Source organism: Morone saxatilis, unplaced genomic scaffold (genome assembly GCF_004916995.1).
Source record: "Morone saxatilis isolate NCDOM2014 unplaced genomic scaffold, NCSU_SB_2.0 Contig22, whole genome shotgun sequence".
Classification (NCBI taxonomy): domain Eukaryota; kingdom Metazoa; phylum Chordata; class Actinopteri; family Moronidae; genus Morone; species Morone saxatilis.
In genome coordinates this window covers 4647649-4670750 of record NW_023339785.1, presented here as the reverse complement: position 1 = coordinate 4670750, position 23102 = coordinate 4647649, and the positions used below count along the sequence as shown (strand labels likewise).

Below are 23102 nucleotides of genomic sequence, written 5' to 3'. Positions count from 1 at the left end.
GGACTTTACAGTGAAGGAGGAGACATCTTGTGTCCAGCAGGAAAACTTATAACCAACATTTGCGTATTCTGAGATTCTGGACGTTTTAATGAGGTAGAAGGAGGAGATGACTGTTTAAGGATTTGAATGTGTAAATTATGCTTTTTTATTTCAGGAAAAAAACAAAACATATCACACACACATTATCATTCCAAGCAAATTATTTGTATATATGACTTAATGCATGTTTCGAGGGGATCTTCAGTTTAAGCCATTTTAACCTGTTTGCACCTGCTATTAAGCACACTTAAATTTTCTTCCAAAGATGTAGCTTAAAGTCCGCTGTTTGTCATGTGCGTTTCACTGTCACACAGTGACACACAGCCAACTCTGCCGAGTACTTATTGTGTTTCTACGTGACATTCTGGCCGACAGCAGCCAAGACAGAAAGATGTATACTTATTACAGTTGGCAAATAAGGTGTCCCTCATTTTGAATTAAATTAACAGTCAGTCAGATACCCCCTATTTTACTTCACACATAACATGACACTGTTGTTCTAGTAAACACTGTTTACTTACACAAGTGTACTGATGAAAATAGCAATGGCTCTTTTAGTGTAACATGCAATTATACAGAGATTTTGTTGGATATGTGGGTTGTTTACTGCACTGCATGTTTGAAGGCTACAACAAACGCAGGGTTTAGCAAGGCTTAGCAGTGCACCGGTTAAAGAGTCGTCTTTGGTTGAGGAATAAAAGATTGTGAGTTCAGTTGAGGCAAACTGATTAGAGTTGATTTGCACTATAGAGTGTGTTCATTTCACTGATTATGAAACCATAAAGTCTGTTTTTTAAATAAGTGTTATATTAATACTTTATTAAAGTAATATGTACCCATAAGGTGAAGTCATTTCTCTTTGCCCAAAGAAAATTCATTTGGAAAATACACATTTTTCTTTCCATAAAGAAGAGATATAGATTTTAATATTTAACAACTGATTCAATTAATTACATGAGACTTTTATGGAGACAGTGTGCATTCATCTCCCTCACTTGCATAATATCTTGAATGCCAAAACTCAGTTTAATAAAACACCGCAAACTATTTCAGCTTAGAAAGTTTTTTGAGGAATTAATCCTCAAGCTATTTGATAAAGCTATGCTGTGTAGTAATTATAGGTTTGTTTTTTCTCAAGAAAAGCTCAGACGTATTTCTAGTAACTCAGTAAAATCTATAAAATATGTTCTTCTGCTGGACTTGGGAAGAACAAGGAATAACAATTAAGAAACACATTTATAAGTGTTAGTGATTTGTATAGCAGTTTAAAATACTATATAGCCACTCCTGCAGAGTAAAAACATTTTCAGGCTACTCATTTGGAGCATACTTCAGTTTTACTACAATGTTCTCTAATACCAATGATACAGAGGCCTGACTTCCATTCCAAAAGACATCTTGCTGTCCTCCTCCAAAGCTCTCTGACCGCACATCATTGGCGTAAACAGATAGGAAATGAAGGCCAGGATCTTGCCTGTAGTTTCATTTATATGTTAATCTGTCTGTGGACCTTGGTAAGGATTTGAGTGATTCCAGCATAAGGTTTGGTAATGCATTCAGCTGGACATATTCTGACAGCAGCGGAAAGCCTATACATCCTTGTAGTCTAGAAGCAATCTATCATTTGCGAGGTTTGGCAGCATGTCGGCTCTCCAGACTCCATAACTGTACCATTTATTTAGAAGACTACCTGTAAAATATCTGTTGAATATAGAGCGGCCACACAGCTGAGGTTAACTTTTGTCATAAATCCAGAAGACGGAGTAGGAATTTGCCTGTGTATGATTGACTGTACCCTCTTTCCATCCAGTTACTTGCAAACTGTAAATGGCAAATGTGGGGAAGAGAGGAGGAAACAAGAGATTTTTCACAGGCCGCTAATGCAAACGCATGCCTGTTGAAAGCCACGGAAAGAGTGACATGATGGATGGAAGCTATTGTCTGACAGAAAAGGAGAAAAGGCATTGGATTGTGCAGTCTGTTGCATTGAAAATGTAGCATATTTTCAAAAGGTTTCATGGTTAAACACAAACACAGTCCATCATCTACAGTATGATAATCTAGCACTTAATACAAAATTGTCTACTATATACTGTATTATGTAAGTATATGTGCATTTCATTTCAGAGTTACATTTTGCATTAACTTTTTATTGCTCTTTTATTGTTTGTATTGCTTTATCTGTATTTTTCATGCTGCAAGCTTCTAATTTTTACATTTTGCGTATGTACACTTTCCTATCAAGCTGCGGGTGCAGCTGAATTGTGCAGCTTGTGTGTACGAACGTTATCATTCATCAGATGCTCACATCGTTATCATTATTGTTACAGTTATTGTTCTTGGTGTTGATGACCGTTTAGTCTGCAGCCATGCTAATGCCTTTGTGACGCTGAGCTCATTTTTACTGTCAACAGCATGTTTACTGATAATGCAAACATGCTGATGTTTTGCAGGTATAATGTTTACCATATGCACCATCTTAGTTAGTATGCTAACATTTGCTCATTGGCATTAAAAACAAAGTGCATTTGAGGCTAATGGGAATATCAATCGTTTTTCTGGAATTTGGTCACAAACCAAATTTTGACCTGAAGATCCTGAGGGGGGACATTGATAAATTATCCTTCAAATATTTAGGGGAGTACTATTTATAAAATCTTGACTGCATATGAAAGCATCCAACAGTGGAGGAACTATTAGATCTCCTCCTGGCGCTCTGATCAGTCCATCCTCCTCCCTCAACACTTTTTCTTGGTCATTCATCGACAGACCCTCCCCTGGCTGGCCGCCGTAGTTTCTAATGAGGTCAGACTCCTGCCTGCTCGGCTGCCCTGATCAGCAGTGTGTGTGTGTGTGTCTGTGTGTGGGACAGACGGGGATAAAGCAAGCAAGACAAAGAGAGACTCACAAAAAGACAGAGTGAGTGTGTGTGACTTCGAGGAAGAGAAAGAATGGTATAAGAAATGTGTGTGAGGGTAAGTGTGTTAGTGTGTGTTCTCTCTGTGCCATACGTATTGACCTGGAATAGGGTTAGTGCTAATGAGGAGAGGGAGAGAGGGTGAGATGTGAGGGAAGTGCAGGGTTGCCAGGTCAGGCCTAATTCACATTGAGTCCAGATTTGAAAAGTCATGCGCTGGTTGTGCTGAATAGCAGCTACTTTCAGGGTTTGGTGTCACACACAAAAGCCTGGCCAGAGATTTGAATGGTGGTAAGTGAATGTCTCCAGCAAGAACAGACAGCCCAGCCAGAAACCATTACTTGCACTGTAGCAACTGTGTAGCAACTTCAGAATCAGTTATGCAAATGTGTCCCAGTCCTCACCAGAAAATCGGCTGTATAGATCGCTTGTGAAAGCCGCTTATTACGACCCATGTTTACGTTTATTGTTAGGCGGCGACCTCAAGTGGCTATAGTGTAACGTCAACACTGAGTTACTTTTTAAGTTACGTAACATTACGTATGCAACTGACATCACTTGACTTATGTAACATAACATACTTATTTTAAACACAGAACTTTCATAACGCAACAAACTTATTTTAACCCATGATCTTTTCCTAAACCTAACCAAGTATTTGAAGTTACATAATGTTACATATAAGACTTACATCATGTGACTTACATGACTTGCGCCACATGGTCTGGTATGTCTTTTGTCAGTGATCTCCAAAATGTCGTTTTGGAAATCATTAGCAACTGACATACCCTTGCTACTCTTAGATCCTTACTAAATGTAGTCCAGTGAAGACTTCAGCCATGTTAGGGTTTCACCAAAGTTGCTACCTCCTGAGGTGACATGGATACACCAGATTTCATGGCAATCACTAGAGGCACTAGAGTTAAAGTCAGGGGATAACCAAAGTCAGGTGGATTAATCCTCTGGGGATCATAAATATCTACAATATTCCATAATCCTCTTTTTGTCTGGTGGTCATGAATAAATGGGTCAAACACAAGACCACACAGGAGACTGAGGTTTGTGTCATGTATGAAATCAAAAGTCCTTGTTGACTATTTTTAGACATAGTTCACTTAATTTTCAGTTTTCAGCTACAATTTGGTTAGGTTTAGGCAGCAAAAGTACTTGGTTAGGTTTAGGAAAAGATTATGGTTGGCTTCACAGGGGATATGGACAGCGGTCTCCTGGGTGAAAGTCCTTGCAGAAAGCCTTGAAGGCAAACTTCTTCCACATGCAAAATGCTGCTAGCGTGGCTAATCTTAGTGAGTTCAATTTCAACCTTTGGAGCCAAAGAACAACAGTCATTCTGGCAACCCAGTGCTGGTGATGTTCCCTCACAATGTGATTTCCTTTTATCTCATTGCATCATTGTAGTGTTATATAAGCAAAATGTATATATTTGTCCCAAAGCTACCACCTAGAATCTGATCCCTCAATTTCCAACTATGTTGTGCTGTATACATTGTGAAAACTGATATCCAGTGAGGTCTTGAGAATGCTGATTAACATCTGCTGCAAAAGTCAAATCAGGTCAAATCTGTTAAGCACTCTTGACAAAACAAATTTAAATACTGGCAGAAGCAAGACAGAGCAAACAGATCACAAAATTGAAGCCAAGAGGGCAGAGTCTGTGCCAGTTTTTTTTCACGTGTTCATGTGCAAAACACACTTGCGTCCATTTGTGATATTATGTGGCATCCTAGTTTTAGCCTGCCTTGTTTTTTTTATATTTCTGCCGTGCTCTGTGCATCAGTTAAACTCGGAGAACGTCTTTGTTTCGTCTTCACTGTTCTCCATCTGTCCCCGGGCCCCGTTACACCCAAGACTTTGATTCGGTCGACAAATGGTGTGTGTGCAAGAGAAACAGCAGCAGAGCAGGGTTTTGTCCTGAGATGAACTCTGCAGCAGCCGTGGTGAGGGCTGCTCACTGCTGACGGAGGGGAGAAACAGAGGGAGCGAGAGCAGAAGGCAGGGGAGGGCAAAAAACAGACGAAGAGAAAAGAGCGACGGAGAAGGCGGACATGACAAATAAGAGTAAGACAGAGAGAAAAATGAAAAGACGAAAGGGAAAAATGTCACAATAACGGAATAATCAGCACGAGTGAGTGACGTGAAGGGAGAGAATGAGCCACAAAGAAGCAGAGTAACAGGAAAACAAGTAAAATATGGAATAAAGAGGTCAAAGGGAGGACAAAAAAGCAAAAAAAAAACATGCTTAATGGATGGGGGTATGGAAAAGGAAATGACAAAGGAAAGAGATAAATCAAAATACAGATATAGAGAGTGAGAGAATAAAAACAAGACAGAGTGAAAACCAAAGACAAAGACAGTGAGGAAAGAGAGGGACAGGAAGAAACACAGACTGAAAGCAAGTAAAAAAAGACGCGAAAGAAGAAAAATAAAGGAAACTAAGCCAAGACGAGAGACAGAGCCAGGTAGCGAGACGGAGAGAGAGAGAGAGAGAGAGAGAGAGAAGAGAAGAGAGAGAGAGAGCAAAAACCTTTGCCAACACTGTGAAATTTCTCAACTCCCGGCGATAATAGCCTTCTGCATAGATAACCCGATTTAGCAGCTCAGTACCAATAAAACACCCAGGTGGTGCTCACTTTTCTCAGCTTGATTGGCAAATGCTGTGTTTCAAGCAAATCTGGTTCTCATTGTTCTGTTTGTGCTGTCCTCATAATGCTCAGCTACAGTAAAACCAGGAAGGACGGGGCAGTGGGGGGGTTCATAGGGTGTCAATGATCATTCCGGCTTAGATAAAAATTAACCTGGTAGTGCTGTGTTTATTGATCTGTCTAAGCGTTTGATGCCGTTAAACACAACATGTTGTTCAGATGCTTTACAAAAACTGGCTTTGATAACTTTACCTGTAGGTGGTTCAGATATTACGTGTAAAGCAGATTCCAGTTAGTTGTAGATGAAGATGTGCACTCACATTAACAGAGGAGTTCCCATGGATTCTTAGGTCTTGTTTTTTTCAATTTATATTATATAAATTAATATAAATAAAAAAAATATATAATATTAAAATATTGTGTGATGTGATGCAAACATGTCACAAAGGAATATAAATTTGATAGTGATATGATATATGATGATATGGCAATTTATTTACTCTAACTTTAGCAATCATGGCCGTATTTATGTAGCCACGGCAAAAAAACTTTGAATGCAATTGGCAACTTTAGACCGGCCTTGTATATGTCTTTGTTAATGACTTTGTGGATTAAAGTTCTATGCAGATGACACTACATTTCTAGTATCTGTCTATGGAGTATCTATTAACTACCAGCCTACAGATATCTTGGAATTAAGATGAGTCTTCTGTGTCAGATCAATGAAATGACAAAGAAACTTTGTCAGAAACAGAAATCATTTCACTAAAAAGGTACAAAATAGTCCGCTTAAGTTACACTCCTCATTTATCCTTAACCCAAAAAACTTCTTATCCTGTGTCCCTGCATTAATTGTTGTTATTTCTTGTTATATGTGTTTTAAAAATAGTATTGGTATTGGTATATAAAAATGTCTCTTTCCTTCTCCTGAAAAAGCTTACCTTTTATTCACAGTAAAGGAAGAAAAACATACATTGCCAGACTCACCTCAGTTTCAGATTTCATGGTGACTCACCCACGCTCTGCAGTCTTTTGGAAGTTCCGAGGGTGAAGACAAACCTTGGAAAATGAGCTCTTACTAAGTTTGTACTTCAGCAGTGGAATAACAATCAGAATACTATTGGACCTGGCACGCGTGGTTACTCACAATTTTCGTCTTTCATTGGAATATTGCCACAAGCTCAATGTGACCGTTCACTTGTGAACTCTTCATCTTCATCTTTTAAATTTGTTATATACATTATTCAGTTTGCAATGCTGCTTTTTATCTTGGAAGTCTCTTTTTACCAGTTATTATTTTGTACATTTTAGTACAGAACAGGACACAGCTTGCTCCCTGCGAGTTTCCCCTGTATATATTTAAAGCGTTCAATTCCCAGCTGCTTCTTACAGATTCCACTCCCACTCCCACATATCATCACTGTTGGGTGCAAACCTTGTAACTCCAATGGGGGTGAATTAGAGGATTATATGCTCCATGGGTTGGGAAAATTTTCTCACCTCTTGGGCTTATAAAACCTTTAGAAAAACACTGACTGGCTTCAAAACTCGACTGAGTTCAAGCTGTAAACAAAGCTGTATTTCTAAGTTGCTCAAAAGCTGACATTTTGGAGATACAAGGGTTGCTTCTGAACGTGACAGAAAGACAGCACAGAGCTATGATACACCGAGCTCTCTGGTTTACAGGGCAGCTGCTTTTGTCCCACACCAGAATATGTCGGCCTTTGGAGCTCGAGTCCATTTATTGTCCTTGGCTCCAGCCGTAATGATTAATGATGCATAGTATGATGGTGCACTATATCCAACTCCCCCAGCGCTCAAAAGACCGGTGTCTCAGTGTTTTGTCTGACGAGACGCAGACATTTTGACTTTAGATTTTACTGTTAGGTGTTTTACTTATCCTGTTCAGTGAAAGTGGAACACCTGCATGCATGTTGGGCCACTGTGTTGAGCTTCAAAGAAGGAAACAGGTTTTCCAGAGAGAGCTGATGAAAGCTTTTCATCCAGGCTCCTTGATGAGAGACTGTAGGGATTATGTAAACAGGCAACAAAGAGGAATACAGTATGTTTAATCTCCCATCCTCCAGCTTTGTTGGCCATGAGTTACTTCATTGTTGCTAAGCGGAGACTGCTTTCATAGCTGCCTGTTTTTAAGAGCAGGCTTTTTTCCAAATTTTGTATTCAACTTCCTCTGCACTGCAACAGATAGGAGGGGACGGTTTGAAAGAAGAAAAATCGTTCTTTTGAAAAAATTTGAATTCATAAGAGTACACTCGCTCCTTTTGATAGATCGGTTTATGAAAGCAAATGAGCACAAGCAGGTCTCTTAAGCCGTTTTTTTAAATGCATGGTTCCTGAAGGGCTCATGAATACCCCTGTCCCCACCTGTTGTACTCCACTGACACAATTCTAGACTAGAACAGCCTTGTTCAACTCAAACGCTCTGTGTTTGAACTGTTGCCAGTAAAGAGTATAAAATTCAGCAGGCTGGCTGTCACAACAGCATCTGAAACCAACTTTGTGATTACTGCTTGTTGGCATTGTGGGAGTCTAAAAGTTTATAGGAGCTATAACTAAGATTTATACTGCCCAGCAGCACAAAGTGATCATAATGTATCTGCAGTGGGATGATGGGGTTTTTGATCAATACCAATGACTAAATGACTACTTCAGGAGGGTCAGAGATTTCTGGCTTTCAAACTTGCTTCTGAGGTTGTTGGAACTAAAGCAAAAGTTACAAATGCAATTGTGGTTCTCTGAATTATGGCTGATGTCGAGATCATCATTGATTGTTACCTCTCGTGAATGAGAATGGAGGCATGAAGGGATAAAGGCAGTTAGTCAATACAAGATGTGTTTTGGATTTTTAGTACTCATATGTCACCTGTAGGCCTAGGAAATGGGGGACAAAATCCACAGTCCTCATTTAATGTTGGAGAATATATATATCGTTGAGTCTCCTTACCAACGGTAAGGTGAAACAAACCAAGTGGTTAAGAGCAACTCACACAACACAACAGGTGGCGTTCATGCTTCCAGGTTGTCAAATACCAGTGCTTTCGGTTGCCAAAATGTCTGTATTTGATAGTAGTCAGTTTACTCCTTATCACCGTTGCCAAAGTGTAACTTTTTTATGTCCGCGACAGGTCACAGAAGCCTTGCCAGAGAGCTGTTGGTGTTGCAATTCCTTGCTCATTACAAGAGGTAAAGAAATCAGTTGATTTTAAAAATATGCATGAGGAATCTCAATATACTCAGCTGGGGAAATAGGCCCAGACTCTTTTAAAGTGATCCTATGTGACTTTTGCTCAACAGCAACAACTGTGGCCACAAGTGGTGAAGACTAAAACGTAGTATAACAGTAGCACAAGTAGAGATGAAGCTATAAAGTCAGTGAACTGACTGTAATGTAAGTTAAACAGCTATGTCTATCTTAAGTTTCGAGCAAGGGTGTGTTTTATTCCTTTCAACTTTTCATTTCTGAGAGAATCAATGTGCTATTCCTTATTTGAAAAGTTCCATCAGCCCACTTTAAGAGCAGCTGCTAGGTACACATTGTGTAAATGTAATCCTCTGCTGAGAACAGGCGTGGTCAGCTAAAGTCTTTCTTGGATAAATTTGAACAATGCAGACATTAATAAAGGAGGGGAAACCGACAAAACATCTAACTCATGCGAAAACAATAACATTAAGTAAATGTGGCTATGAAAGCATTTAAACCCTCTCTTAACGTTAGCTGACCTCCAACTGGAACATGAATTTCCATTCAAAAATACTGAAATTGCAGTCGTTTCCCCTTCTGGATTGTCGAGTAATTGCTGTGAGTTCAGGGGGTGAAAAAAGTCACCTCACAGTTTGAACAACACTCCTACACTGGCAACTCCAGTCAATCTAATTTGAAACCCCGTATGATGAAGGGCTCTGCATGGCTGCACTTGTGTCATTATAAAAATGGATGGACAGATTTAAATACCCCTTTGTAAAATTTCTCCATGAGTCTGACACTTGGCTGCCTCCTCACCAAATCACTGCTGGCATTGATCTGCAGAAGTTGACTATTTATGCTTGTACGGATGCCAGTTTCCCAGAACAGCAATTAACATTTGGAGAATAAAAATGGCCTGACAAGATGTAGCCTACTCTTAAAAAGTCATGCACTTAATGTATGCTGTGGGAGTTGTAGAATGAGTCAATTTTGCAATGCAAATGTATATATTCTAGCATTTCATCCACAGTTGATAGTTATGCCATAAAAAAAAGATGTATTAATCGAAGTTAATTGATTACTACACTATGAAATTGAGTGTGTGGGGTGTTTCCTCTTTGCGGTTATAGTGTATAATCAGGAATGTGATCGAAAAAGAAAACAAATCTCTCCAGGAAAACAAGCTTTGTGGAGGACATGCTCTTTCCCAGCAATGTTGTGCTTTGTGCTCATTCATACCATAGTCACATGACTGAGGATACATTTGAAAAGGACCCTTCATTGTCAGTTTAGGCCCACTGCACTTCCATTTTCCACCAACTGAAAACAAAAATTCTTGAAAACCCTCTCTGACAGACTGTAGTTATAGTACGCACAGGCTTGTCAAAAAGGCTAATGTATCACCGTCTTGTGACAACATCTGTACTCCGTAATGATGAGCTATACTGAAACACAACATATGTGATCACACACAGAGTTGGAAGCATGAAGACAGGCACACAATCCTGCCAAACTGCAAAGATATCTTTTCAATGTTTGCATTCTTGTGAAGCTGTTTCTTTCAAAGGCAAGCTGGGAAAAAATGTTCCAAGGACGCACGAATCAACAGAATTTTTTGATTTGATAATTACCTTGAGCCAGTTTAGAGCCAAATGTACGCAGATTTCCAGTACAACCAAACAACAGAGCAGCTGATTTCACTTCAAAAAGTGCTAATCAGAAAAATCTTTTGCTAAAGTGTTTTCCTGGACTGAAAACCTGCACGCATATGGCTCTTGATGGCACATAGATGAGGGCCACTGGGTTTAAAGTTGTGTCTGGAATGAGTCGGCCACAACTGTCGCCATGTTGTGTATATAGCGTGGGAGCTTGTTAGCACTGTATCCAAAACAAGGGCCTGGGTGGAGAAGAACCAGATGTGGCCATTGGCAGATGGTTCACAAGGAGATCCTCCAAGCCTGGACAGTGCATACTACATGACATCAGTACCAGATGGTTTACTCATTAACACCCACCCTCTCAAAACATACAGGAAAGGCTGTGCTCAAAGTCCAAAAATCTTAATACCGCTTTAGCTGCTCTGGCACATTTTTTCATGAAATGTTGGGTGATGGAAATTAAACCTAATTAGTCAGTGTGACAACTCTGTCCAGTCCTTAGTCTTTGGGCCAAAAGCTGAAATGCTGCTCATTCAGTGAAATGCAATAGTAACACAGCTGAAGTTGGCTTAGAATTTTGCATTTGAATAACATGATTCATAATGACAACCAAGGAATCCAGTTACAGTACCTAATATATAAACTATGTACTTTTGTAAGATTTCATTCAAAGCACTGAGCCATCGCTGTATTTGATCCCTCTTGCAGCTCCTGTTTGTCTGAAGTGAACTGAGTGAACTGGAAGGGAAGGGGGGCGGTGATACTACTTGGCACACTCGTCTGTTCCACTTCAGCTTGATCCATGTGTTGTGATGCCTGCAGTGTCCTGGTTTGGCCCTTCAACATTAAATGACCAACAGTGAGGTAGGTATTAACAGCATAGCCTGTGGTTTTGCAGCCCCAATACAGGAGAGAAAACACTTCAGTGGATAAAAAAAAGGCCTCTGGATTCAAAGGAAACAATAGTTAACTGAAGCAGGAATGGATACAAGAGAGGAAAAATAATCAGTCACTGCAGACTTGTCAGTTTCTGGTAGTTGCCATTCTCCTTTCAATCATCTGTCTTGCTTTTTGCTGTCCTTTTTATTAGCTATCTTCAAAATAATGCAGAGAAAGTCAATGGAGCATCAGTGCTAAGACAAGCTTTTCCCAGACATATCAATCAGTCGGCCTTGAATTTAGGAATATCTGGCACTTCGACTAAGAAGACGAAGACGTGAAAAATTGCCTGCAGTAGAACTTCAGATACCAGACATTAATTTAAATGTCCTCCTGTCTCCATAATGAGAGGGCCTGCCAAAATTTATTTATTTTTGTTGATATTCAGCCATATTTGCGTGTGAAGAAATGTGCAAACCATTTGTTGTTCAGCAGTAAAGCAAATATGTTTATTAAGCACTTTAATATACATCAGAAAATTCCACTTCATATAATACAGGAATTCTTTTTAAATGAAAGTTGAATGTACATGGTAAGCTATTTACAACCCAATCACTGACAGTCAAATCAAAGATGACAGACAAAACACAGTCAAGACAAACAAGATAACTGCTTAATAATAAGACTATACAGTATGTTCTCCAACACTGTTTCCTAGACCCGATCTTGCCTTGAATCCTTCTATGACCCTTCATGGCATACGATTGAGCTACTGTAGTACTGAAGAGCTGAGAGCTTTCACTAGGGCTTATAAGTGTGCATGCGATAGGTTTCTACCCCCCCGATCCCAGCTCTTGGCAAAAAATAGCTCACTGTTGACAATATGAAAAGCCTGCAAAAATATGACAGTCTGTAAACGCTAATGCAGCTCTGCACAGTTCATGAGAAACAGATGTTTCAGTTCCCTCAGCGTCACAGTCGAGCACCTCCTCCCCTCCATCTCCCGTGGGGTTAAGTCCTGTTGAACTGATATGCAGCTTCTCACAGGGAGAAGGTGGGACACAGTTCGGATGTTTCAACTTTGGCTTTACAACTCTGCATTTCAAACAATATCATTCACAGCTATGAGTTGTCTTAATGGCTGAACCCTTTTTGAGCCGTTATGCGTCATGCCCCTGAAAAATCCAGCAGGAATAACTGGAAATTAACCACATGACAAGAAGGAAACAAAGCTTGGATTTTGTTTCTTGCATTGCAGTAGGTTATATACGTGTAACTCTGCAGACAAATGCTTTTCTTTAAATCGCTGCTTTCACTTGAAATCGCTGCACTTAGCACCAAACTTTTGCCGACGGTACACAATGGGTTATTTAAATATTTTTTTAAGCACACACAAAATAATCACACACAAGCAACCGAAAAATCCCATAGGGACAAAATGAACTTTTTTTTTTTACATTTTCTATGCACCTCCTTTCTTAGATATTTGTAATACACAAACGCACAAAGCCAACAAAACTGGGAGTCCAAAATAACTGCAGGCAACTTCTGAACACAGCACCATGGTAGAGCGTAATGCAACACAAAATGCAGCAAAAGTGGCTTTTTTCCAAAAATAAATATGCTTGTATATACTTGTGAAGTAAATTGCCATAGCTATTAACATATTACACACAACATAGGTTTAGCACACTGATCAAGGTTAACACAGAGTATTTGGGGTCTCTAGAAAGGCAGACTATCAATGCGCTTAAATTCATACCATGGCATCAGTTACTGTTATGTCCTGTGGTTTGTGACAATGTACTCAGTGGTACATTGCTGTCAGTGTGAAAAAGTAGACAGAACAAACATAATACAAAATAATAAAAAAGCATTGGTATGTTTCTCTCAAACAATTACTCAACAACATGGATGGGATACAAACAAAGTAAATAGAACAAATGCATGTCTGTCATTTTACTCTTTTAAAAGTGCATACACTGTTTATTAAATAGCATAACATTAAATTAAAATGATAGTTTGCACGAATACATGAAGAAGGCTGTAACAGATGTAGGCACATCGATGTATCAGTTCACATAAGCCTTAGGCAGCAGTCAACAATCGTCCCTAGGTATTTTGAGGTCTCCCACTGATGAGAACAATATTTTAATGCAGATGAAAACAGTTGCTTTGGCACATTCCCTCCATGACGAATGGCATTCAAGACATCTGAAACGGTATAGGAATGATTTGGGTTAATGTTTTGTTTGGGAGGAAAAAGTCTGCTTATCCAGATGGAGGCATTCTTCATGCAAGTCTGATTAAATCCAACTAATGGTGGTTGTGTTGAGTGTAATCCAGTATCAACTAATAGTCAGTTATTAGCCTCTATATTAGCCACTGTAAATGAGCTGACAATCCAAAGGCTTGCCTACGTGCTGTCACCCTTACCTTAATTTCAACTTTTAGACAAATGCTTGATGTATTTCAACAAGAGCACATGCTGGAGGATTATTTTGAAAAGTATCTCTTACCAGCTATAATGGAGTCTCCTTTTTGTAGTTAAACCCAGGGTCTGATCCTTCAATCTGCAGTTTCAGGGCTTGTTTAAGGCTTAGCTCGGTTTCCCCTATGGGATAGTTCTCTAGAACATCCTGGTGGCCTCTGTTCTGTACAGTCCGGGGAACTGATACCCTACTCAGGAAAACCTGATTACCCTGTAGATGATAGTTGGGGTTGGTCATGATGCCATTCCTCCTCTTCTCAGAACAGCTCTGCTGCTGGATAAAGAATTGATCTTGGCCTTGCCCCCTTTCCTGCCGAACTGAACCACCAATCATGATCTTGCAATGGGGATCCTTCACTGCGATGTTTGCTACTGATTTGTTGAGGGCAATCCTCTTGTCAAACTGTGTCATCTCGTACTCCAGAACCTGACCTTGAGTGGATCCGCTGTTCTTGCCTTTTTTCTTGTCTCCTAGTGCTCCTTTACCATTTGATGTCCCATTTCCGGTCTTACTTCCCTTTGTTGACTTGAGACCAGGTTTTAACTGAGACCAGTCAAAGTCATTGGATGGAGATGATGGCTGCTGACCAATGGACTTAGTAGTGGAGGAAGGGGACACGATAGACTGTCTGCTCCGACTGCGAGGCAGTGAGTGCTGTTGGATTTGTTCTGTGAACGTCAGTCCATGAAAACTGTCGATCGGCACAGTCTGTGCTGTGGCTGTGGATGATGTGGTTCTCAAGGAGGAGTTCTTCGAACTCTTGAGGGAATTATTTGAAAGAGAAGATTTCTGTCTATCTACTGTGGAATCAGGAGATTCTGATGGCGAACTGAAAGCATGGACAGGTCCGTTGGGTAAACCACGTCCAGACGACTGCATATCTCCTGCCCCGGTGCTTCCAGAGCTACTTGATTTAATGGTAAGTGACTGCATTTTGCCAGTTACCGCCAATGGGGTTTTTTCTTCCATGGTGTGTACTGGGGAGGGATTGCAGCCATTTAGAGTTGTGGCCCCATACTTTTCCAGAAGTTTTATGATCATTGTATGGCCACCTTTGGCTGCCACTCTCATTGCTGTGCGTCCAAACTGATCAGCGTGGTTGGGGTCAGCGCCATTTTCAAGAAGTATTTGCACAACGTCAATGTGACCCTCTTGTGCAGCTATGCCTAGTGCTGTTGCTCCCTGGTTGCATGTATGATCCACATGGGTGCCGTTTTCTATCAAAAACTGCACCACTTTTGGGTGTCCTTGCCATGCAGCAGACTGGAGGGCAGATCGCTTCTCATTGTCACAGGCGTTCACATCAGCATGATAGTTAATCAGCAGCCTCACCATTTCAACATGCCCTTGCCAGCAGGACACGTGGAGGGCCGTTCTGCCCTCGGTGTCACAAGCTTCCACATTTGCTCCATTTTCAAGGAAATACTCTGTCATGGCCAGCTGATTTTCAAGTGCCAATATGTAGAGTGTTGGGCGACCATCTGCGTCTTTGTAATCTATGTCAGCACCGTGGCTCAGCAGCAGTTCAACGATGTCCCTGTGGCCTTCTAGTGCAGCCACCCTGAGAGCATTCCTCCCATCATATCCCCTCTCGTCAATGCATGACTTGTTTTCCAGAAGAATGTGCACACAGTCATAATGTCCCTCTTGTGCAGCTAATATCAGCGGTATTCTACCATCATTATCAACCTCTGTACAACGAGCACCTTGCTCGATAAGGGCATCGCACACTTGGCGGTGGCCCTCAAACGAAGCCATGTGTAGCGGGGTCCAGCCTGCATCGTCCCTGTGATTCTCGTCCAGACCTCTGTCCAGCAGAGTTCTGACCACCTCCACGTTACCCTGAGCCGATGCAATGCTCAGGACCGTCCTTCCCTCACTGTCGATGCTATCAACAGCAGCCCCCCAAAAAAGCAATGTGTTGACAACAGAGGCGTGGCCCATTGATGCAGCAGCAAGAAGAGGAGTACGACCGTTATTGTCTGTGTGATCCACATCAGCTCCACCTTCCAGGAGCAAATCAACTACATCGACATGTCCTTCATAGCCAGCCACCAGGAGGGGAGTCATGCAGTCTTTATCACAGTGGTCGACCTCTGCTCCCCTGTCAATCAGAAGGCTCACAACAGAAGCATGGCCTTTACTTGCCGGAACACAGAGAGCAGCGACTGAGAGGGCAGTCCTCCCATCCACATCTTCATGATTAACTTCGGCCCCGTGGTCCAAGAGGTGCTCAACAATCTCCCGATGTCCCATGTATGCTGCAGCAATGAGAGCTGTTCTTCCTTCATTGTCTGCCTTGTTGACCTCAGCCCCGTGCTGAAGAAGGTTTAACACTATGTCTTCGTGGCCTCCCCAAGCAGCAGCTCTCAAAGCCGTTCTACCATCTGCATCAGCACAGTCCACTTTGGCACCGGCATAAAGCAGAGCAGATACAACCTCGGAGTGTCCACCCCAAGCTGCTGAGCGAAGGGCTGTCCATCCATCGTGATCTGTGTGGTTTATGTTGGCCTCACAACCAATTAGGCAGTTGACCACTTTGGTATGGCCCTGCCTCGCAGCAAGAGTAAGTGCCGTTTGTCCATGGTTGTCTTCTAGCTCCATGTTTGCCCCTCTTGATATGAGCAAGTTGACCACGTCGAGGTTTCCACTGTATGCAGCGTTGGCCAGCAGAGTTCTCCCACTGGAGTCGCACTGGTTTACAGATGCCCCGTTGTCAAGTAATGTCCGTATTGAGTCCTCTCTTTCCAGGGCCTGTTGTACAATACATGACGCGTGGTCGTCCTCATTGTTTACATGAGCACCAGCTTTGACCAGAAGTTGCAGGACCTCCTGTTCTCTTGGTATAGAGGTGGTCAGAGAGTCTTTAGCAGGAGTTCCATTCCAAACCATCCAAAGAGCAAGATTAAATGGCTCAATCTGCAGATTGGAATTGACAAGGTGCAGTGCAAATTCCTGCACTTCGAGTGGTTTGAGCTGCTTTGCCCGGCAAGTGTAACTCATTGCCAACATCCTATGTCCCTCTGCTGCATTGCACAAGTACTTCTGGGTACAATGCTTAACATCCAGTAACCACTCTGCAAAACTGTAGTGAAAAAGGATTTTAGTACTCCCAAGGCCATCAACCAACAACTTGGAGAGAATGTCCATCTTTTTCTGAAATTCTTCCATAGTCAGTGTCATGTTTTTGGTCCAGACTGCGTGGTACAGTTCCTTGACCGTGAGTGGCCTGCAAGTGGCCAGGATTACATTAAGGATGGGCTGGACTTTGGCAAACTGTTTTCTGACAAATAGTCTCTGGCAGAGCCACAGGTAGAGGCCGTTGAGAGTGCCAGGGATGTCACGTATCTCGCGAAGCATGATAAAGTTCTCCACCACGCCATCCAGCACACGCTCCAGGTAGAGGAAGCAGCCACTGCTTTTGATGTGGAGTTGGTTGAGCATCTCGGCTGTCTCCTTGGTCAGGTGCTGCCTCAGGGCCTCCTCCTGGTCCAGCCTGTGGAGGATGTACTGCTGCACATCCTTGACAATGTAGGCCTTGCGCAGATCATCAAGGCTGATTTTGCGGAATCCTGAAAGAAAAGAAATGGGCATTAGAGGTGATAAATGGATAATATATAGAGGGGATTTAGGATTAAAACATACATATGCAAATGAACCTGGCAAGTATATAAACAATCTGAAAAAATGGAAAGGATGAATGGCAGTGGTTGTAAAAATCATAGCTGACGATAAGTAGTGTTATTTTCCCACAGTACCCCTTGAGTAATTATCTTAAGTCTGACCTTGAGATCATACATATTATTCACTGATCTTGTACCTTTGGATAATTCGGTTAAGCCAACCTTTAGTTTCCTAAGTCACAGGATAATTAACAGTAAAGCCATGTTGTTAAAGAAAGCCCTTTCCGAGGAATTGAGAGCATAACCCCTCTGGCTGCTGGAAGCAGACATGAGCAGCAGGAGTTCACTATCAGTTTAAGGAAAACAAAATCCTGGCAATTATTGCACTATTGTGTCTGATGCCGAACCAAGTTCAGCTGTAATAATTCACAGTGTGCCTGTTTGAAGATAACAGCAATAGCAATCATTTCAGTAAACTGAAATAATGAATACATTATACTAAAACATACATGTGCGGTTGCCTATCCATGTACCGCAACATACAACTGTATAAACACTCATCAAAACAAAAACAAAAAACGGAAAAGCCTCTGTCTTGGCATAAAGACTTAGAACACATATAATGGTAACTATACTCTGACAAAAGATTACATTTTTTAGACACTCCAGTTGGGTTGATTGGCCATTCAACACATTCACTGACTGAAGAAGTTACTGTAACTTAATCAGCAGGAGAAAATCTGAGTCAGGGTCTGAAGATGTACAAGAATCACAATGGGGGGGGGAGCAAGGAAGCCATCATTTCCATGCCTGTAGCACATCAGTAGTGTGCAAAACATCTCTTTAGTGCCTCACTTGTTATCGTGCTACATGCACCCAGCACAGACCTTTAGAAATCCTTCTGAAAAAAAGAAATTATCACAGTGGGTCTAAATGAATGATCTTTAATGGGAATTCCTGTCCGAGACGTGGAAAAATGGCTCCATAATGCCCTCGGCTAATGGGCATTAAGTGAATTTTCCTCCATGTTAAAACAGTCTCATGGTCCGTGTGGCCACCAGCCCGAGGCAAAGGAGAGGATTTTTGCATACTTATATTTACAGTTCCCATGGTTCTCGGGGGTTACTGGGACAGGAAAAACATGTCACCAGAGGTTCTTCCAGTGTTACTGACATACTGTATTTTACAATGACTAACAGGCCTCCAACTATGGGAAAAGCAGTTGCATTCCTCTCTCTAAAAAGCTTCCTTTATATCCTGCTGAATGCAGACTCATTAACGTTGACCTTTTTAAAGTAAGGTAATTAAAGTTTTAATTTTAGGCATCTCATTATTGACTGAACATTTTATGTACCGGCAGGAAACTACTCTTAAAAAGGGTTTTGTTGAAAAGAATCTACACAATTTAGCACTAGTACTTTTATCTTTAACAGTTAACTGTGATTGCTTTGATTATGTAACACGACTTTTCCCCGTACATAATATGAATCAGACTGTCACCAAGCCCGAGGCAGTGCTCTGTTCATCTGACTGCTATTGTGTGGGTAGAAAAGGCTGTGAAATCTTACTCCACGCAGGGCCAGTGCTCACCACACCTGGGATCCAGATAACAAACCTGATGAGTTTAACGAGAGTTCCCAAGCAGATACTGACAGTTTGGGCAATGGATCCTAGTAAACAGAAGGAGCGGTGGGTTTTCGTCATCATCTGCTTCAGAGTTTGTTTAATATAAGTGTGCCTCCTCCACCAACTGTGCCTCACAATAATCTTCTTTTACTTTGTCCTTGAGGACTTCATCATGTTTAAAACTGTGATAAAACAGATGAAATTAAGGCATTTACACCTCACATACTTACTATGTTTAATTACATGCTTTGATACATTTTATGCAAAAAAATAACAATCTGAGAAGCGCTTATTTTAATTCTAATAAATCATTCTCTCAGGTCGGACTTTGTTGTGGCCACAAATGACCTACCATAAAATGTTTTTCGACAGGGTTACTCACCCCAGATTAGCAGGGGATATGTTTTTGGGCTCTGTGACTTTAGTGTAATAGTGCATACATGGACAGGAAGTGAAACAAAACATGCGAATATTCATGTCCACAGATTTGAATTGAATGTATGACAGGAGGTAACTGTGCAAACTGTTTCAATTAATAAAGCTGTAAAGTATCACTCCCCAGCATTATAGCATATAACTGCCCAGTCGTTACAAAAACTCAGTGACCCTAACCCACTTTCAGTCTGTCATTGTTTTCAGTGAGCGTGTGCATTTTCCACCCTCCCTTCACCCTCTTTTCTCCAGCTCGGCAAGTCAGTGACATTACAAGAGACAGATACACAGTAAGCATGCTTAATAGCTATAGGTACGTAAAAACACTCAAGCACTTCTATCTTGAGTACAAAAAAAAACATTAAAGATGTTGTGTCCATTCAGAACCTTTGCTCTAAAACCTGTCTGATTACTCATTTTGACAGAACCATGGGAACAATTGTAATTTAATCGTGACTCTGGTAGTGGATTCTTTCATCAAAAGATACAGAACCATTTGAAAGTACCTTATGATCCTAATGTGCATTCCTGTTCTCAGTGTACTCACTAGTCCTCTGGCTCAAACTTCAAGCTTTAAAGATCAAATTTCAGTCTATCATGCAATCAGAGGATTTCTCACTCCTCCTTTCCTTATTTTCCTCTAGCCTTCATATCAGGTTCTTAATGTTCTTTTGTTCAACTTGAAGGCCAAACTAGCTCGTGTTCATGCTTCCTTCCCCTTATATTGGTGTTTTCTAACTCTGCCAATGCACAATCACAAGTGCCTCAATTGACACACTCATATAGTATCAAATTTGTATTAACAATTTGTGCTTAAAGACAGACATCTGTTGTGTGTGACTCTCTGTTCGTCACTGACTGGTCCTCCTACTCTTACTGGACCCAATCCTTCTTTGGACATTCTGGGTTTGCTCCAGTTTGGACAGGAAACCCACTAGCTGAGAGGGGGGAAGAGGCCATTGAAGGGGAAAAACAAGGACAAAAAAGAAAGAAAAAAAAATAGACTTCAGGGGACCAAGAAGAGAAACTATTTTTCACCCAGCCAGTGATTTTGGCAAAGTGTGACATTCAATATTTTTTCTTGATGTTGATTTGTTCTATTCACAGAGGGGACTAAGAAAAACATTGAGTGTGCATTACAGCCCAATTCTGGAGATGTTACTCTATCATGAATATTTTCTCAGGGGAACAAAAGAAAAATGCTTCTGTGCTGTAGTTTATGATAAACAGTTTCTCCTACATTCCACGCTCACTGACACACCAATTATGAAGATACAGTGACTAGGAAAGCTGGAGGAGGGAGGAGGAGACGGAAATTTGACTGCAGCCACCATGAAATAAAGCACTTGCCTGAATAAAAAAAAAAATTCTATATGCAAGACACAAGAAGAAAAAAAAAGAACCAGCAATAACCTACATTTTCTTTGAGTTGGTAGAAGATGAGCTACAATTTCCACTTAAGTCATCAGCAGACATCACTTCATATGGCTTGGATGTCCACTGTGAAGTCATAGCATTATTACTGCCCTACTCCTGCAGATAAAGCACTAAAAAAAACCACAGGGGGAAAGTCATCCAACCTGCATTTGATGACTGCGGTGTAACAGGAACTACTATTAAATACTACACAAGAATGCAAGAACTTTCATTGGCTACAAATGTCCAAATGCCTTCCAAGAACCATTTTCCTTTCTTTCCAAAACCTAATAGTCATGAAGGCCTAGGTTTTGCACCATTAGTTAAGTGGGCTACACAAACTGTAGCTGAGTATTGTGTGTGTTCAGGCTTTTTGTGTGTGTGTGTGTGTGTGTGTGTGGTGTGTGTGTGTGTGGTGTGTGTGTGTGTGTGTGTGTTGTGTGTGTGTGTGAGAGAGAGAGAGAGGATGGTTCAGAGTCTGAACAAAAGCGACTGCTAAACAAGCAACAAATGACACATTCATCAGGGTGAGGGATGCAGCTCCCGAGTACAGGCCTCTGAGCCAGCTGCTGCTCGTTACAGAACTGGATACCAGCCACAGGAGACAGAGCCCCGCGTACAAAAGAGGGACTGTTTGCCTTCTAGATTAATTTTTCAGATGACAAACGAGGCAGCGTGTGTGCATGCGTGTTGAGAAATAAGAGGTCCGAGCTCATCAGCCCGGGATTTCAGAGGGGCCGCTTCTCTGATTCGCCACGTTCTTTTTTGCGAGACACCATCTTAGGTCATCTGATCCATAAAGAAAACAGAAACCCAAGCCTCGCTGCCCTCTCCTCAGGCTCTCCAGTAAACCCGCGCTCGACAAACGTCTGTTCGACAGCTGCAGCGTTCCCGGCTCCAAAAAACACGAGAGCGCCAACCTCCTAAACACAAGTATGCGGATGAGAGTCAGCTCCAACGGTCTGCAAACAACAGTCCTTTGAAAAGAGTGCTGCTGTTTAATCTTTGAAAAATACGTTCATCGTTTGATTATTTGCACTCTCTAATTTCTACTCTAACAGACGAATAGACATAACACTTTCTATTTTACCTTGGATGAATGTGGCTTATTCACAAGTGAGCAAAGACAAAGCTCTTATGGGGCACTAATTCAACTGTGCAAAGATAACTGTTGCAGGAGAAAATCATTTTAGATTAGCAGCTACATTTTATGTGCGCTGTATATTTCCTGCCGTGCTAAACGACCACCAGGTGAGACACCGAAATGATTACACTTTAACAATTAATTCATGTTACGCTAGAGGCAAAGCACATGAAAAAACACTCGTGCCCAAACACGCCTCTCGTTGAATTTCAAACGGGTCGTGAGAGGGTTTCCAGTCAAACCTGTTGTGGTGCAACTGAGCAGAGCCGTCGAGGTGAGGGGTGGGGCAAAGAGGAATACATTTAAGACACTGAAGCCCTTTTCAAACTTGGAGTACTTAACATTGCTGCCTTCATCAGCAGCTATGTGCTAGTTATGATAGCTTGGAAGGAAAGTGTTCTCTCACCGGCTGCATCGCTGATGGACTTCAAAACTTATTTTGCCGCTGAGGCCTTAATTAATGACCATTAAGAGCATGAGGGATGCTTGCTCCTGCTTCTAACAATGTATGGATACATTTTCACATCACTTTAATAATGTAATGCTAATGGTAGTGAGTTCTGTTGCCAGTTTTATAATCTCTAAAAGCAACACACTGTTAAAACAAGCACTGAATGACAAGACGATAAGTTGGGACACAGTTGGCATGAATGAACACTGGAAATATCATTAATCTCTTTTGCACTGTGAGGGGAAAAGAGCTTTTATAGACTGATCTGATATAAGATTGATCTCCTCAATGCCTTAAAATTGGCACTTTCCAAGTGTTTTAGTTTATTAAAGGACCAGTGTGTAGGATTTAGTAGCATCTAGCAGTGAAGTTGCAGATTTCAACTAATAAACACTGCTAGTGTTTGTTTTTGACAACCTGGGAATGAAAATGGGCTGTGAAGTGGGTGCGAAATTCTCTAAAAAAAGACGCTATCTAAAGCCAGTTGTTCTGGATTACTGTAGAAACATGGCGGTTAAACATAGCGCACCCACTCCCTCAGTAGATAAAAACAGCTCATT

At 41.3% G+C, this 23102-nt stretch overlaps 1 protein-coding gene and 1 long non-coding RNA gene across 2 annotated transcripts in view; one reads left to right on the top strand and one right to left on the bottom strand.

Moving 5' to 3' along the window:
• LOC118333581 overlaps window positions 1-23102 on the top strand; it is a 166998-nt gene that overhangs the window by 100285 nt on the left and 43611 nt on the right. The window contains exon 2 of the long non-coding RNA XR_004796979.1: window positions 11188-11343. This is a non-coding gene — a long non-coding RNA (uncharacterized LOC118333581). The remainder of the gene's footprint in view (window positions 1-11187; window positions 11344-23102) is intronic.
• ankrd50 (ankyrin repeat domain 50) overlaps window positions 11839-23102 on the bottom strand; it is a 36249-nt gene continuing 24985 nt past the window's right edge. Inside the window, exons 4-5 of the mRNA XM_035669285.1 lie at window positions 13878-17422; window positions 11839-13572 (exon numbers count right to left, since the gene is read on the bottom strand). Coding sequence (XP_035525178.1) covers window positions 13881-17422 — 3542 coding nt within the window. The 3' untranslated portion in view covers window positions 11839-13572; window positions 13878-13880. The remainder of the gene's footprint in view (window positions 13573-13877; window positions 17423-23102) is intronic.